Here is a 19,629-nt window from a genome sequence, read left to right on the forward strand (position 1 = left end):
GAACTCTGCACACGCCTGACCGCCGCCAGCCTCTCTCCTGAGTACTGAACTCTGCACATGTCTGACCACCGCCAGCCTCTCCCCTGAGTACTGAACTCTGCACACGTCTGACCGCCGCCAGCCTCTCCCCTGAGTACTGAACTCTGCACACGTCTGACCGCCGCCAGCCTCTCTCCTGTGTACTGAACTCTGCACATGTCTGACCGCCGCCAGCCTCTCCCCTGTGTACTGAACTCTGCACACGTCTGACCGCCGCCAGCCTCTCTCCTGTGTACTGAACTCTGCACACGCCTGACCGCCGCTAGCCTCTCTCCTGAGTACTGAACTCTGCACACGTCTGACCGCCGCCAGCCTCTCCCCTGAGTACTGAACTCTGCACACGTCTGACCGCCGCCAGCCTCTCTCCTGTGTACTGAACTCTGCACACGTCTGACCGCCGCCAGCCTCTCCCCTGAGTACTGAACTCTGCACACGTCTGACCGCCGCCAGCCTCTCCCCTGAGTACTGAACTCTGCACACGTCTGACCGCCGCCAGCCTCTCTCCTGTGTACTGAACTCTGCACACGCCTGACCGCCGCCAGCCTCTCTCCTGTGTACTGAACTCTGCACACGTCTGACCGCCGCCAGCCTCTCTCCTGTGTACTGAACTCTGCACACGTCTGACCGCCGCCAGCCTCTCCCCTGTGTACTGAACTCTGCACACGTCTGACCGCCGCCAGCCTCTCTCCTGAGTACTGAACTCTGCACAGGCGCCTGACCGCCGCCAGCCTCTCTCCTGTGTACTAAACTCTGCACAGGCGCCTGACCGCCGCCAGCCTCTCCCCTGTGTACTGAACTCTGCACACGTCTGACCGCCGCCAGCCTCTCTCCGGTGTACTGAACTCTGCACACGCCTGACCGCCGCTAGCCTCTCTCCTGAGTACTGAACTCTGCACATGTCTGACCACCGCCAGCCTCTCTCCTGTGTACTAAACTCTGCACACGTCTGACCGCCGCCAGCCTCTCTCTTGTGTACTAAACTCTGCACACGTCTGACCGCCGCCAGCCTCTCTCTTGTGTACTAAACTCTGCACACGTCTGACCACCGCCAGCCTCTCTCCTGTGTACTGAACTCTGCACACGTCTGACCGCCGCCAGCCTCTCTCCTGTGTACTAAACTCTGCACACGTCTGACCGCCGCCAGCCTCTCTCCTGTGTACTGAACTCTGCACAGGCGCCTGACCGCCGCCAGCCTCTCTCCTGTGTACTGAACTCTGCACACGTCTGACCGCCGCCAGCCTCTCTCCTGTGTACTAAACTCTGCACACGTCTGACCACCGCCAGCCTTTCCCCTGAGTACTGAACTCTGCACAGGCGCCTGACTGCTACCTCTCTCCTGAGTGCTGAACTCGGCACACGTCTGACCGCCGCCAGCCTCTCTCCGGTGTACTGAACTCTGCACACGTCTGACCGCCGCCAGCCTCTCTCCTGAGTACTTAACTCTGCACACGTCTGACCGCCGCCAGCCTCTCTCCTGTGTACTAAACTCTGCACACGTCTGACCACCGCCAGCCTCTCTCCTGTGTACTAAACTCTGCATATGTCTGACCACCGCCAGCCTCTCTCCTGTGTACTGAACTCTGCACACGTCTGACCACCGACAGCCTCTCTCCTGAGTACAAAACTCTGCACAGGCGCCTGACCGCCGCCAGCCTCTCTCCTGAGGAACTGAACTCTGCACACGTCTGACCGCCGCCAGCCTCTCTCCGGTGTACTGAACTCTGCACAGGCGCCTGACCGCCGCCAGCCTCTCTCCTGTGTACTGAACTCTGCACACGTCTGACCGCCGCCAGCCTCTCTCCTGTGTACTAAACTCTGCACACGTCTGACCACCGCCAGCCTTTCCCCTGAGTACTGAACTCTGCACAGGCGCCTGACTGCTACCTCTCTCCTGAGTGCTGAACTCGGCACACGTCTGACCGCCGCCAGCCTCTCTCCGGTGTACTGAACTCTGCACACGTCTGACCGCCGCCAGCCTCTCTCCTGAGTACTGAACTCTGCACACGTCTGACCGCCGCCAGCCTCTCTCCTGTGTACTAAACTCTGCACACGTCTGACCACCGCCAGCCTCTCTCCTGTGTACTGAACTCTGCACACGTCTGACCACCGCCAGCCTCTCTCCTGAGTACAAAACTCTGCACAGGCGCCTGACTGCTACCTCTCTCCGGTGTACTGAACTCTGCATACGTCTGACCACCGCCAGCCTCTCTCCGGTGTACTGAACTCTGCACAGGCGCCTGACTGCTACCTCTCTCCTGAGTGCTGAACTCTGCATACGTCTGACCACCGCCAGCCTCTCTCCTGAGTACAAAACTCTGCACACGTCTGACCGCCGCCAGCCTCTCTCCTGTGTACTGAACTCTGCACAGGCGCCTGACCGCCGCCAGCTTCTCTCCTGTGTACTGAACTCTGCACACGTCTGACCGCCGCCAGCCTCTCTCCTGTGTACTGAACTCTGCACAGGCGCCTGACCGCCGCCAGCCTCTCTCCTGTGTACTGAACTCTGCACAGGCGCCTGACCGCCGCCAGCTTCTCTCCTGTGTACTGAACTCTGCACACGTCTGACCGCCGCCAGCCTCTCTCCTGTGTACTGAACTCTGCACAGGCGCCTGACCGCCGCCAGCCTCTCTCCTGAGTACTGAACTCTGCACAGGCGCCTGACCGCCGCCAGCCTCTCTCCTGAGTACTGAACTCTGCATACGTCTGACCACCGCCAGCCTCTCTCCGGTGTACTGAACTCTGCACACGCCTGACCGCCGCCAGCCTCTCTCCTGTGTACTGAACTCTGCACACGTCTGACCGCTACCAGCCTCTCTCCTGTGTACTGAACTCTGCACACGTCTGACCGCCGCCAGCCTCTCTCCTGTGTACTGAACTCTGCACACGTCTGACCGCCGCCAGCCTCTCTCCTGAGTACTGAACTCTGCACAGGCGCCTGACCGCCGCCAGCCTCTCTCCTAAGTACTGAACTCTGCACAGGCGCCTGACCGCCGCCAGCCTCTCCCCTAAGTACTGAACTCTGCATACGTCTGACCACCGCCAGCCTCTCTCCGGTGTACTGAACTCTGCACACGCCTGACCGCCGCCAGCCTCTCTCCTGTGTACTGAACTCTGCACACGTCTGACCGCTACCAGCCTCTCTCCTGTGTACTGAACTCTGCACACGTCTGACCGCCGCCAGCCTCTCTCCTGTGTACTGAACTCTGCACACGTCTGACCGCCGCCAGCCTCTCTCCTGTGTACTGAACTCTGCACACGTCTGACCGCCGCCAGCCTCTCCCCTAAGTACTGAACTCTGCACAGGCGCCTGACTGCTACCTCTCTCCTGAGTGCTGAACTCTGCACACGCCTGACTGCTAGCCTCTCTCCCGAGTACTGAACTCTGCACACGTCGGACCGCTACCTCTCTCCCGAGTACTGAACTCTGCACACGTCTGACCTCGGCCGGGGAACCATGGTAACGGGAACCTCCTAGTATAAGGAATGATTCACAAGATTTGGGCACCTCCCAGTGTAAGGGATGAGTCATGTGATTTGGGCACCTTGGCCAGGACACTATGTAATGGTCCATTCACATGTTCGCATCCGTTCCGTGGCTCCGCAAATGGCACGTGGCCGTGTCCGTGTTTTTCAGATCTGCAATTTGCGGACCTCAAAACACATGCGGACGTGTGAAGGGACCCTTAAGAGGAACCTCCCAGTATGAGGGATGAGTCATGTGATTTAGACACCTCGGCTGGACCCCATAATAAGAGGAACCTCCCAGTATAAGGGATGAGTCATGTGATTTGGGCACCTCGGACATGACCCATGATAAGAGGAACCTCCCAGTATAAGGGATGAGTCATGTGATTTGGGCACCTCGGACATGACCCATGATAAGAGGAACCTCCCAGTATAAGGGATGAGTCATGTGATTTATACACCTCGGCCGGGCCCCATGATATGAGGAACCTCCTAGTATAATGGATGAGTCATGTGATTTAGGCACCTCAGCCGGGCCCCATGATAAGAGGAACCTCCCAGTATAAGGGATGAGTCATGTGATTTAGACACCTCGGCCGGGCCCCATGATAAGAGGAACCTCCCAGTATAAGGGATGAGTCATGTGATTTATACACCTCGGCCGGGCCCCATGATAAGAGGAACCTCCCAGTATAAGGGATGAGTCATGTGATTTAGGCACCTCGGCTGGACCCCATGATAAGAGGAACCTCCCAGTATAAGGGATAAGTCATGTGATTTAGACGCCTCGGCTGGACCCCATGATAAGAGGAACCTCCCAGTTTAAGGGATGAGTCATGTGATTTAGGCACCTCGGCCGGGCCCCATGATAAGAGGAACCTCCTATTATAAGGGATCAGTCATGTGATTTGGGCACCTCGGCCAGGCCCCATGATAAGAGGAACCTCCTATTATAAGGGATCAGTCATGTGATTTGGGCACCTCGGACATGACCCATAATAAGAGGAACCTCCTAGTATAAGGGATGAGTCATGTGCTTTGGGCACTTCGACCGGGCCTCATGATAAGAGGAACCTCCTAGTATAAGGGATGAGTCATGTGAGTTGGGAACCTCGGCCGGGCCCCATGATAAGAGGAACCTCCTAGTATAAGGGATCAGTCATGTGAGTTGGGCACCTCGGCCGGGCCCCATGATAAGAGGAACCTCCCAGTATAAGGGATGAGTCATGTGAGTTGGGCACCTCGGCCGGGCCCCATGATAAGAGGAACCTCCTAGTATAAGGGATCAGTCATGTGAGTTGGGCACCTCGGCCGGGCCCCATGATAAGAGGAACCTCCTAGTATAAGGGATCAGTCATGTGAGTTGGGCACCTCGGCCGGGCCCCATGATAAGAGGAACCTCCCAGTATAAGGGATGAGTCATGTGAGTTGGGCACCTCGGCCGGGCCCCATGATAAGAGGAACCTCCCAGTTTAAGGGATGAGTCATGTGAGTTGGGCACCTCGGCCGGGCCCCATGGTAATAGTGCAGACAATGTGTGGACTCCACGTTGAGGTCAGGGTTGGTGTCGGGGTGAAGAACCTTCTGCCTGATTTACTAACTCCGGAAGAGCAGAGGTGATGGTGCTACATGGACCACACAGAGACATCAGATCTTCCCGTGACTGAAGACCCCCACAGGAAACTGCTTCACATGCGTCGGCCACTGCGCTGCCAGCTGGAAAAACTTCACGTCGTTCCAGTCCACGCCATCTATGGTAACTGCAGAAAAGAATAACAGTAGAGGTCAGAGAAGCCACGGAGGGGTTCACTTCATGCCTGAGGACAGCGGAGTGAGGGCTCATGTACACAGCCGTTGCCGTTTTGGCCGGCTGCGAAATTGCGGATCCGCAAAGCACTGATACCGGCCACATGTGTTCTGCATTTTGTGGAACAGAAGGTCCTATCCCTGTCCATAAAACAGACAAGAATAGGATTATTTTTTTCTATTTTTTGTGGAGCTGCAGAACGGACAAATGGATGCAGATAGCAAACGGGAGGGAATGGGTCCACACGTGACCCGCAGCGGCTACAGAATGGCGGTACACTACAGGGGCTACAGAATGGCGGTACACTACAGGGGCTACAGAATGGCGGTACACTACAGGGGCTACAGAATGGCGGTACACTACAGGGGCTACAGAATGGCGGTACACTACAGGGGCTACAGAATGGCGGTACACTACAGGGGCTACAGAATGGCGGTACACTACAGGGGCTACAGAATGGCGGTACACTACAGGGGCTCCAGAATGGCGGTACACTACAGGGGCTCCAGAATGGCGGTACACTACAGGGGCTACAGAATGGCGGTACACTACAGGGGCTACAGAATGGCGGTACACTACAGGGGCTACAGAATGGCGGTACACTACAGGGGCTACAGAATGGCGGTACACTACAGGGGCTATAGAATGGCGGTACACTACAGGGGCTACAGAATGGCTGTACACCACAGGGGCTAGAGAATGGCGGTACACCACAGGGGCTATAGAATGGCGGTACACCACAGGGGCTATAGAATGGCGGTACACTACAGGGGCTACAGAATGGCTGTACACTACAGGGGCTACAGAATGGCGGTACACTACAGGGGCTACAGAATGGCGGTACACTACAGGGGCTACAGAATGGCGGTACACTACAGGGGCTACAGAATGGCGGTACACTACAGGGGCTCCAGAATGGCGGTACACTACAGGGGCTACAGAATGGCATGCACTACAGGGGCTACAGAATGGCGGTACACTACAGGAACTACAGAATGGCGGTACACTACAGGAACTACAGAATGGCGGTACACTACAGGGGCTACAGAATGGCGGTACACTACAGGGGCTACAGAATGGCGGTAGACTACAGGGGCTCCAGAATGGCGGTACACTACAGGGGCTACAGAATGGTGGTACACTACAGGGGCTACAGAATGGCGGTAGACTACAGGGGCTCCAGAATGGCGGTACACTACAGGGGCTACAGAATGGCGGTACACTACAGGGGCTCCAGAATGGCGGTACACTACAGGGGCTACAGAATGGCGGTACACTACAGGGGCTACAGAATGGCGGTACACTACAGGGGCTACAGAATGGTGGTACACTACAGGGGCTACAGAATGGCGGTACACTACAGGGGCTACAGAATGGCGGTACACTACAGGGGCTACAGAATGGCGGTACACTACAGGGGCTACAGAATGGCGGTACACTACAGGGGCTACAGAATGGAGACTGCAGGGTCACGCCCCAGACTATGCACATCAGTCTCACATCTCTGTCGGGACAAGGATTCCTAGCACTGGAGTAAGCCTAAAGCACAACTACTCCACCCATGATCCATACCTGCAAAGAGAATGCCTACTCAGAATGTCAGTGTCTGACATCAGTAACGGGGGTGGGGCTGTGACTACCTCGGAGACAGGCTATAGCGGCAGCAGTCCTGGAAGGACGAGCTGCGATTATAGTATAGGAGTTCTAGGGGCAGAGGGACCCGTTGACCTTCTAACCTGGTCCCTGACATTCGATGCCGACTTCCTGGATCCCCTCGCTGTGATCCCTGCGGTTACAATCGACAAGTCCCTAAGTGGCAGATCCCGCGGTCACCGCTCCAGCCAGCCCGTGCCAGAGGGTTACAGCCCGTGCCAGGGGGTTACAGCCCGTGCCAGAGGGTTACAGCCCGTGCCAGAGGGTTACATGCCGCGACTGAAGTGCAGTGAACCAGGGAGTCAGACCTAAAGTCAGGCACCAGATCAGTACAGAGGGGGAGGTCCCCAGTTGGGGGCGTGTCCCTGCACAGAATCACTGTATCCAATCAGTGCTGCTATTTTCAGTCTGTGCAGGGACACGCCCCCAACTGGTTGCCTCCCTTCAGTACCCTTACTGAAGGCTAATAATAGCAATTAATCTATAACTTCTAGTAGGAATAATAAAGGAACAGCACAACATAGAGACATAAGAATAGACGCTCCAGAAATGTTATTACACAGGGAATGCATGAAGCTATTAAACCATATATATATATATATATATATATTTTATTATTATTATTATAAAGTTATTTTTATTTATATATATATTTTATATTTTAATTTTTTTATTTATATATATTTTTCTATTATTTATATTTATATATATTTCTTTATATTATATTATCGATATATATTAGTATTATATGACATAATTATATATTATTTATATATATTTTTGCATTTATATATATTTTGTATTATATTATTATTATTTTTTTTTTATATTATTTTTATCTATATATATATATTTTATATTATTTTATTTATTTATTTATATACACACAAATAGCAGAGAACATTAAGGGCGGGCATAAAGCGGGTGCTGTCATGGGCTCATGGTAAGTAATCTTACATTTCCTTTCCCCCATGACAGCACACTGAGAGGGACCACTGCCAAACGACAGAAGGCCGCTAGACCCCAGTCTGACCTGTAATGTTTGAAGGTGTTAGGACTCCTACAAATCTGTCTCTGCCCACGAGGTGGAAACAGAACAGGTAGAATGTGCCCCAAACCCAGGAGGAGGAGGGACCTTATCTACTGAGGAGTAAACAGATTGTCCCATCTCCCCACCTGGCCGGGGACCAAGAGGAAACTTGACCACTCTTCTACCTCTAGAAGTTCTTCTCCATTCCTGAGTAACTTCTAGATCTCTTGATCGACCTCTGAACATCCAGAAAAGGAGAAACTAAGTACTCACATGGACATAAGTCTCCAGCCCCTTTACTCAGGGTTGAAGCCTTATGCCCCGAGGAAAGGGGCCGAAGACTTATGCCCCGAGGAAAGGGGCCGAAGACTTATGCCCCGAGGAAAGGGGCCGAAGACTTATGCCCCTAGGAAAGGGGCCGAAGACTTATGCCCCTAGGAAAGGGGCCGAAGACTTATGCCCCTAGGAAAGGGGCCGAAGCTTCATGCGCCCCTAGGAAAGGGGCCGAAGACTTATGCCCCGAGGAAAGGGGCCGAAGACTTATGCCCCGAGGAAAGGGGCCGAAGACTTATGCGGCTAGGAAAGGGGCCGAAGACTTATGCCTCGAGGAAAGGGGCCGAAGACTTATGCCCCGAGGAAAGGGGCCGAAGACTTATGCCCCGAGGAAAGGGGCCTAAGACTTATGTCCCGAGTAAATGAAGCCGAAGACTTATGCCCCGAGGAAAGGGGCCGAAGACTTATGTCCTGAGGAAAGGGGCCGAAGACTTATGTTGAGGTGAAAGGGGCTGAACACACAGCAGTCACCTCTCAGCATGGTGTTCTGGTTCTTGGCGGTACATATCAGGCGGCTGATCCCCTCGATCACTTGACTACGCGATTCTGCTTCCTTTTCCTTCGGCTTCTTACTCAGGAACATGACTAGGAGAAAGCAGACAGTGAGCGTCAGTCAGAAGGATCTCTGCTTTAATCTCTGATGCACTATTGGTTAGGAGCTCAGTGGACCCTCTGCGATAAATCCAGCCCTCACCCTTTTTGTTCTTCTCCTGAGTCACGATGGTCATGGCCATACACAGGGGTAAGTTGCTCTCGCCGGGTGGAGGCAGGCGGCTGACTTGCAGTGAGCGGAAGTTACTCCTCATTGTGTTCTTAGTGGCCGTGTCCCTTCTGTCTCCATCTTTCCGGCGTTCGGGCCCCTGCCACTGCCAGTAATCCACCTGCAGACCCATCACTTCAGCCCCAGTGGATAAAGTCCTAAAGATGGAAGTGCTGAGACCATGAGCAAAGAAGAGGGGAACAACTGCCTCAAGTGTTATATTCCAGGACGTAGTTCTTACCCGGCAGTAGACAGGCCACTGCTGACCGAAGGAGACGGTGGTGGGGTGGACGTGGCCTCCTTCACCGTGGAGGAGCCTGTCCCTGGGGATGAGGACGAGCTGAGGAGGGCTGGACTGCAGACCGATGCCTCATCAGAATCCACTGTGCAGTAGAAGAGCAGAGGAAAGGGTCTAAAACAGGATGTGGGGGTGGGGAGAGGCACAATGCTGCTCCATACTATACCCTGCTCCACACTGCTGCTCTGTACTGCTCTATACTATACCCCACTTCACACTGCTGCTCCGTACTGCTCTATACTATACCCCGCTCCACACTGCTGCTCCGTACTGCTCTATACTATACCCCACTTCACACTGCTGCTCCGTACTGCTCTATACTATACCCCACTTCACACTGCTGCTCCGTACTGCTCTATACTATACCCTGCTCCACACTGCTGCTCCGTACTGCTCTATACTATACCCTGCTCCACACTGCTGCTCTATACTATGCCCCGCTCCACACTGCTGCTCTGTACTGCTCTATACTATAGCCCGCTCCACACTGCTGCTCCGTACTGCTCTATAATATACCCCGCTCCACACTGCTGCTCTATACTATGCCCCGCTCCACACTGCTCCTCTGTACTGCTCTATACTATACCCCGCTCCACACTGCTGCTCCGTACTGCTCTATACTATACCCCACTTCACACTGCTGCTCCGTACTGCTCTATACTATACCCTGCTCCACACTGCTGCTCCGTACTGCTCTATACTATACCCTGCTCCACACTGCTGCTCTGTACTGCTCTATAATATACCCCGCTCCACACTGCTGCTCTATACTATGCCCCGCTTCACACTGCTGCTCTGTACTGCTCTATACTATACCCTGCTCTACACTGCAGCTCTGTACTGCTCTATACTATAACCTTCTCCACACTGCTGCTCCGTACTGCTCTATACTATACCCCGCTCCCCACTGCTGCTCCATACTGCTCTATAATATACCCTGCTCCACACGGCAGCTCTGTACTGCTCTATACTGAACCCTGCTCCACATTGCTGCTCTGTACTGCTCTATACTATACCCTGCTTCACACTGCTGCTCAATACTGCTCTCTGCTCCACACTGCTGCTCTGTACTGTTCTATACTATACCCTGCTCCACACTGCTGCTCTGCTCTATGCTATACCTTGCTCCACACTGCAGCTCTGTACTGCTCTCTACTGAACCCTGCTCCATACTGCTGCTCCATACTGCTCTATACTATACCCTGCTCCACACTGCTGCTCCGTACTGCTCTATACTATACCCTGCTCAACACTGCTGCTCTGTACTGCCTTATACTGAACCCTGCTCCACACTGCTGCTCTGTACTGCTCTATACTGAATTCTGCTCCACACTGCTGCTCTGTACTGCTCTAAACTATACCCTGCTCTACACTGCTGCTCTGTACTGCTCTATACTGAATTATGCTCCACACTGCTGCTCTGTACTGTTCTATACTATACCCTTCTCCACACTGCTGCTCCGTACTGTTCTATACTATACCCTTCTCCACACTGCAGCTCCGTACTGTTCTATACTATACCCTGCTCCACACTGCAGCTCTGTACTGCTCTATACTGAACCCTGCTCCACACTGCTGTTCCGTACTGCTCTATACTGAACCCCGCTCCACACTGCTGCTCCGTACTGCTCTATACTGAACCCCACTCCACACTGCAGCTCTGTACTGCTCTATACTGAACCCTTCTCCACACTGCAGCTCTGTACTGCTCTATACTATACCTCGCTCCACACTGCTGCTCTGTACTGCTCTATACTGAACCCTGCTCCACACTGCTGCTCCATACTGCTCTATACTATACACTGCTCCACACTGCTGCTCTGTACTGCTCTATACTATACCCTGCTCCACACTGCTGCTCTATACTGAACCCTGCTCCACACTGCTGCCCTGTACTGAGCTACACTATATCCCGCTCCACACTGTTACGCTATACTGAGCTACACTATACCCCGCTCCACACTGTTACGCTATACTGAGCTACACTATACCCCGCTCCACACTGCTGCTCTGTACTGCTCTAAACTATACCCCGCTCCATACTGCTGCTCTGTACTGCTCTATACTATACCCCGCTCCACACTGCTGCTCTGTACTGCTCTATACTATACCCTGCTCCACACAGCTCTATACTGAACCCCGCTCCACACTGCTGCTCTATACGGCACCCCGCTCCACACTGCTGCTCTATACGGCACCCCGCTCCACACTGCTGCTCTATACTGAACCCTGCTCCACACTGCTGCTCTATACTATACCTCGCTCCACACTGCAGCTCTGTGCTGCTCTATACTATACCCTGCTCCACACCGCTGCTCCGTACTGCTCTATACTATACCCTGCTCTACACTGCTGCTCTGTACTACTCTATACTGAACCCTGCTCCATACTGCTGCTCCATACTGCTCTATACTATACACTGCTCCACACTGCTGCTCTGTACTGCTCTATACTGAACCCTGCTCCACACTGCTGCTCCATACTGCTCTATACTATACACTGCTCCACACTGCTGCACTGTACTGCTCTATACTATAACCTGCTCTACACTGCTGCTCTGTACTGCTCTATACTGAACCCTGCTCCATACTGCTGCTCCGTACTGCTCTATACTATACCCTGCTCCACACTGCTGCTCTGTACTGCTCTATACTATACCCTGCTCTACACGGCTGCTCTGTACTGCTCTATACTGCATTCTGCTCCACACTGCTGCTCTGTACTGTTCTATACTATACCCTTCTCCACAGTGCTGCTCCGTACTGCTCTATACTATACCCTGCTCCACACTGCTGCTCCGTACTGCTCTATACTGAACCCTGCTCCACACTTCTGCTCGGTACTGCTCTGTACTGCTCTATACTATACCCCGCTCCACACTGCTGCTCCGTACTGCTCTATACTATACCCTGCTCTACACTGCAGCTCTGTACTGCTCTATACTATAACCTTCTGCACACTGCTGCTCCGTACTCCTCTATACTGAACCCCGCTCCACACTGCAGCTCTGTACTGCTCTATACTGAACCCTTCTCCACACTGCTGCTCCGTACTGCTCTATACTATACCTCGCTCCACACTGCTGCTCTGTACTGCTTTATACTGAACCCCGCTCCACACTGCATCTCTGTACTGCTCTATACTATACCCTGCTCCACACTGCTGCCCTGTACTGAGCTACACTATATCCCGCTCCACACTGCTGCTCTGTACTGCTCTATACTATACCCCGCTCCACACTGCTGCTCTGTACTGCTCTATACTATACCCCGCTCCACACTGCTGCTCTGTACTGCTCTATACTATACCCTGCTCCACACTGCTGCTCTATACGGCACCCCGCTCCACACTGCTGCTCTATACTGAACCCTGCTCCACACTGCTGCTCTGTACTGCTCTATACTATACCCCGCTCCACACTGCTGCGCTGTACTGCTCTATACTATACCCTGCTCTACACTGCTGCTCTGTACTGCTCTATACTATACCCCGCTCCACACTGCTGCGCTGTACTGCTCTATACTATACCCTGCTCTACACTGCTGCTCTGTACTGCTCTATACTATACACTGCTCCACACTGCTGCGCTGTACTGCTCTATACTATACCCCGCTTCACACTGCTGCTCCGTACTGCTCTATACTATACACTGCTCCACACTGCTGCTCTGTACTGCTCTATACTATACCCCGCTCCACACTGCTGCTCTGTACTGCTCTATACTATACACTGCTCCACACTGCTGCGCTGTACTGCTCTATACTATACCCCGCTTCACACTGCTGCTCCGTACTGCTCTATACTATACACTGCTCCACACTGCTGCTCTGTACTGCTCTATACTATACCCTGCTCCACACTGCTGCTCTATACGGCACCCCGCTACACACTGCTGCTCTATACTGAACCCTGCTCCACACTGCTGCCCTGTACTGAGCTACACTATATCCCGCTCCACACTGTTACGCTATACTGAGCTACACTATACCCCGCTCCACACTGTTACGCTATACTGAGCTACACTATACCCCGCTCCACACTGCTGCTCTGTACTGCTCTATACTGAACCCTGCTCCACACTGCTGCTCCATACTGCTCTATACTATACACTGCTCCACACTGCTGCTCTGTACTGCTCTATACTATACCTTGCTCCACACTGCTGCTCTATACGGCACCCCGCTCCACACTGCTGCTCTATACTGAACCCTGCTCCACACTGCTGCCCTGTACTGAGCTACACTATATCCCGCTCCACACTGTTACGCTATACTGAGCTACACTATACCCCGCTCCACACTGTTACGCTATACTGAGCTACACTATACCCCGCTCCACACTGCTGCTCTGTACTGCTCTATACTATACCCCGCTCCATACTGCTGCTCTGTACTGCTCTATACTATACCCCGCTCCACACTGCTGCTCTGTACTGCTCTATACTATACCCTGCTCCACACTGCTGCTCTGTACTGCTCTATACTGAACCCCGCTCCACACTGCTGCTCTGTACTGCTCTATACTATACCCCGCTCCACACTGCTGCTCTGTACTGCTCTATACTATACCCTGCTCCACACTGCTGCTCTGTACTGCTCTATACTATGCCCCGCTCCACACTGCTGCTCTGTACTGCTCTATACTGAACCCCGCTCCACACTGCTGCTCTGTACTGCTCTATACTATACCCCGCTCCACACTGCTGCTCTGTACTGCTCTATACTATACCCTGCTCCACACAGCTCTATACTGAACCCCGCTCCACACTGCTGCTCTATACGGCACCCCGCTCCACACGGCACCCCGCTCCACACTGCTGCTCTATACTGAACCCTGCTCCACACTGCTGCTCTGTACTGCTCTATACTATACCTCGCTCCACACTGCAGCTCTGTGCTGCTCTATACTATACCCTGCTCCACACCGCTGCTCCGTACTGCTCTATACTATACCCTGCTCTACACTGCTGCTCTGTACTACTCTATACTGAACCCTGCTCCATACTGCTGCTCCATACTGCTCTATACTATACACTGCTCCACACTGCTGCTCTGTACTGCTCTATACTGAACCCTGCTCCACACTGCTGCTCCATACTGCTCTATACTATACACTGCTCCACACTGCTGCACTGTACTGCTCTATACTATAACCTGCTCTACACTGCTGCTCTGTACTGCTCTATACTGAACCCTGCTCCATACTGCTGCTCCGTACTGCTCTATACTATACCCTGCTCCACACTGCTGCTCTGTACTGCTCTATACTATACCCTGCTCTACACGGCTGCTCTGTACTGCTCTATACTGCATTCTGCTCCACACTGCTGCTCTGTACTGTTCTATACTATACCCTTCTCCACAGTGCTGCTCCGTACTGCTCTATACTATACCCTGCTCCACACTGCTGCTCCGTACTGCTCTATACTGAACCCTGCTCCACACTTCTGCTCCGTACTGCTCTATACTGAACCCCGCTCCACACTGCAGCTCTGTACTGCTCTATACTGAACCCCACTCCACACTGCAGCTCTGTACTGCTCTATACTATACCTCGCTCCACACTGCTGCTCCGTACTGCTCTATACTATACCTCGCTCCACACTGCTGCTCTGTACTGCTTTATACTGAACCCCGCTCCACACTGCATCTCTGTACTGCTCTATACTATACCCTGCTCCACACTGCTGCCCTGTACTGAGCTACACTATATCCCGCTCCACACTGCTGCTCTGTACTGCTCTATACTATACCCCGCTCCACACTGCTGCTCTGTACTGCTCTATACTATACCCCGCTCCACACTGCTGCTCTGTACTGCTCTATACTATACCCTGCTCCACACTGCTGCTCTATACGGCACCCCGCTCCACACTGCTACTCTATACTGAACCCTGCTCCACACTGCTGCTCTGTACTGCTCTATACTATACCCCGCTCCACACTGCAGCTCTGTACTGCTCTATACTATACCCCGCTCCACACTGCTGCGCTGTACTGCTCTATACTATACCCTGCTCTACACTGCTGCTCTGTACTGCTCTATACTGAACCCTGCTCCACACTGCTGCTCCATACTGCTCTATACTATACACTGCTCCACACTGCTGCGCTGTACTGCTCTATACTATACCCCGCTTCACACTGCTGCTCCGTACTGCTCTATACTATACCCTTCTCCACACTGCTGCTCCGTACTGCTCTATACTATACCCTGCTCCACACTGCTGCTCCGTACTGCTCTATACTGAACCCCACTCCATACTGCTACTCTGTACTGATTTACAATATACCTCACTCCACATTACTCTCAACTATACCCCACTCCAAACTGCTGCTCTGTACTGCTCTATACTATACCCTGCTCCACACTGCTGCCCTGTACTGAGCTACACTATACCCCGCTCCACACTGCTGCTCTGTACTGCTCTATACTATACCCTGCTCCACACAGCTCTATACTGAACCCCGCTCCACACTGCTGCTCTATACGGCACCCCGCTCCACACTGCTGCTCTATACTATACCCTGCTCTACACTGCTGCTCTGTACTACTCTATACTGAACCCTGCTCCATACTGCTGCTCCATACTGCTCTATACTATACACTGCTCCACACTGCTGCTCTGTACTGCTCTATACTGAACCCTGCTCCACACTGCTGCTCCATACTGCTCTATACTATACACTGCTCCACACTGCTGCACTGTACTGCTCTATACTATAACCTGCTCTACACTGCTGCTCTGTACTGCTCTATACTGAACCCTGCTCCATACTGCTGCTCCGTACTGCTCTATACTATACCCTGCTCCACACTGCTGCTCTGTACTGCTCTATACTATACCCTGCTCTACACGGCTGCTCTGTACTGCTCTATACTGCATTCTGCTCCACACTGCTGCTCTGTACTGTTCTATACTATACCCTGCTCCACAGTGCTGCTCCGTACTGCTCTATACTATACCCTGCTCCACACTGCTGCTCCGTACTGCTCTATACTATACCCTGCTCCACACTTCTGCTCCGTACTGCTCTATACTCAACCCCGCTCCACACTGCAGCTCTGTACTGCTCTATACTGAACCCTTCTCCACACTGCTGCTCCGTACTGCTCTATACTATACCTCGCTCCACACTGCTGCTCTGTACTGCTTTATACTGAACCCCGCTCCACACTGCATCTCTGTACTGCTCTATACTATACCCTGCTCCACACTGCTGCCCTGTACTGAGCTACACTATATCCCGCTCCACACTGCTGCTCTGTACTGCTCTATACTATACCCCGCTCCACACTGCTGCTCTGTACTGCTCTATACTATACCCTGCTCCACACTGCTGCTCTATACGGCACCCCGCTCCACACTGCTGCTCTATACTGAACCCTGCTCCACACTGCTGCTCTGTACTGCTCTATACTATACCTCGCTCCACACTGCAGCTCTGTACTGCTCTATACTATACCCCGCTCCACACTGCTGCGCTGTACTGCTCTATACTATACCCTGCTCTACACTGCTGCTCTGTACTGCTCTATACTGAACCCTGCTCCACACTGCTGCTCCATACTGCTCTATACTATACACTGCTCCACACTGCTGCGCTGTACTGCTCTATACTATACCCCGCTTCACACTGCTGCTCCGTACTGCTCTATACTATAACCTGCTCTACACTACTGCTCTATACTGAACCCTGCTCCATACTGCTGCTCCATACTGCTCTATACTATACCCTTCTCCACACTGCTGCTCCGTACTGCTCTATACTATACCCTGCTCCACACTGCTGCTCCGTACTGCTCTATACTATACCTCGCTCCACACTGCAGCTCTGTACTGCTCTATACTATACCCTGCTCCACACTGCTGCTCTGTACTGCTCTATACTGAACCCTGCTCCACACTGCTGCTCCATACTGCTCTATACTATACACTGCTCCACACTGCTGCGCTGTACTGCTCTATACTATACCCCGCTTCACACTGCTGCTCCGTACTGCTCTATACTATACACTGCTCCACACTGCTGCTCTGTACTGCTCTATACTATACCCTGCTCCACACTGCTGCTCTATACGGCACCCCGCTCCACACTGCTGCTCTATACTGAACCCTGCTCCACACTGCTGCCCTGTACTGAGCTACACTATATCCCGCTCCACACTGTTACGCTATACTGAGCTACACTATACCCCGCTCCACACTGTTACGCTATACTGAGCTACACTATACCCCGCTCCACACTGCTGCTCTGTACTGCTCTATACTGAACCCTGCTCCACACTGCTGCTCCATACTGCTCTATACTATACACTGCTCCACACTGCTGCTCTGTACTGCTCTATACTATACCCTGCTCCACACTGCTGCTCTATACGGCACCCCGCTCCACACTGCTGCTCTATACTGAACCCTGCTCCACACTGCTGCCTTGTACTGAGCTACACTATATCCCGCTCCACACTGTTACGCTATACTGAGCTACACTATACCCCGCTCCACACTGTTACGCTATACTGAGCTACACTATACCCCGCTCCACACTGTTACGCTATACTGAGCTACACTATACCCCGCTCCACACTGCTGCTCTGTACTGCTCTATACTATACCCCGCTCCATACTGCTGCTCTGTACTGCTCTATACTATACCCCGCTCCACACTGCTGCTCTGTACTGCTCTATACTATACCCTGCTCCACACAGCTCTATACTGAACCCCGCTCCACACTGCTGCTCTATACAGCACCCCGCTCCACACTGCTGCTCTATACGGCACCCCGCTCCACACTGCTGCTCTATACTGAACCCTGCTCGACACTGCTGCTCTATACGGCACACCGCTCCACACTGCTGCTCTGTACTGCTCTATACTATACCTCGTTCCACACTGCAGCTCTGTGCTGCTCTATACTATACCCTGCTCCACACCGCTGCTCCGTACTTCTCTATACTATACCCTGCTCTACACTGCTGCTCTGTACTACTCTATACTGAACCCTGCTCCATACTGCTGCTCCATACTGCTCTATACTATACACTGCTCCACACTGCTGCTCTGTACTGCTCTATACTGAACCCTGCTCCACACTGCTGCTCCATACTGCTCTATACTATACACTGCTCCACACTGCTGCACTGTACTGCTCTATACTATAACCTGCTCTACACTGCTGCTCTGTACTGCTCTATACTGAACCCTGCTCCATACTGCTGCTCCGTACTGCTCTATACTATACCCTGCTACACACTGCTGCTCTGTACTGCTCTATACTATACCCTGCTCTACACGGCTGCTCTGTACTGCTCTATACTGCATTCTGCTCCACACTGCTGCTCTGTACTGCTCTATACTGCATTCTGCTCCACACTGCTGCTCTGTACTGTTCTATACTATACCCTTCTCCACAGTGCTGCTCCGTACTGCTCTATACTATACCCTGCTCCACACTGCTGCTCCGTACTGCTCTATACTGAACCCTGCTCCACACTTCTGCTCCGTACTGCTCTATACTGAACCCCGCTCCACACTGCAGCTCTGTACTGCTCTATACTATACCTCGCTCCACACTGCTGCTCTGTACTGCTTTATACTGAACCCCGCTCCACACTGCATCTCTGTACTGCTCTATACTATACCCTGCTCCACACTGCTGCCCTGTACTGAGCTACACTATATCCCGCTCCACACTGCTGCTCTGTACTGCTCTATACTATACCCCGCTCCACACTGCTGCTCTGTACTGCTCTATACTATACCCCGCTCCACACTGCTGCTCTGTACTGCTCTATACTGAACCCTGCTCCACACTGCTGCTCTGTACTGCTCTATACTATACCCCGCTCCACACTGCTGCGCTGTACTGCTCTATACTATACCCTGCTCCACACTGCTGCTCCATACTGCTCTATACTATACATTGCTCCACACTGCTGCGCTGTACTGCTCTATACTATACCCCGCTTCACACTGCTGCTCCGTACTGCTCTATACTATAACCTGCTCTACACTGCTGCTCTGTACTGCTCTATACTGAACCCTGCTCCATACTGCTGCTCCATACTGCTCTATACTATACCCTTCTCCACACTGCTGCTCCGTACTGCTCTATACTATACCCTGCTCCACACTGCTGCTCCGTACTGCTCTATACTATACCTCGCTCCACACTACTGCTCTATACTGAACCCCACTCCATACTGCTACTCTGTACTGATTTACAATATACCTCACTCCACA

At 52.8% G+C, this 19,629-nt stretch overlaps 1 protein-coding gene across 1 annotated transcript in view; it reads right to left on the reverse strand.

Annotated features, from left to right (window-relative positions):
* Window positions 1-3,060: 3,060 nt before the first annotated feature.
* Window positions 3,061-19,629, reverse strand: part of LOC122935570 (phosphofurin acidic cluster sorting protein 1-like) — a 163,848-nt gene continuing 147,279 nt past the window's right edge. Inside the window, exons 21-24 of the mRNA XM_044291334.1 lie at window positions 9,329-9,470; window positions 9,022-9,245; window positions 8,799-8,912; window positions 3,061-5,264 (exon numbers count right to left, since the gene is read on the reverse strand). Of these exons, the coding sequence (XP_044147269.1) occupies window positions 5,152-5,264; window positions 8,799-8,912; window positions 9,022-9,245; window positions 9,329-9,470 (593 nt within the window). The 3' untranslated portion in view covers window positions 3,061-5,151. The remainder of the gene's footprint in view (window positions 5,265-8,798; window positions 8,913-9,021; window positions 9,246-9,328; window positions 9,471-19,629) is intronic.

Source organism: Bufo gargarizans, chromosome 4 (genome assembly GCF_014858855.1).
Source record: "Bufo gargarizans isolate SCDJY-AF-19 chromosome 4, ASM1485885v1, whole genome shotgun sequence".
Taxonomy (NCBI): domain Eukaryota; kingdom Metazoa; phylum Chordata; class Amphibia; order Anura; family Bufonidae; genus Bufo; species Bufo gargarizans.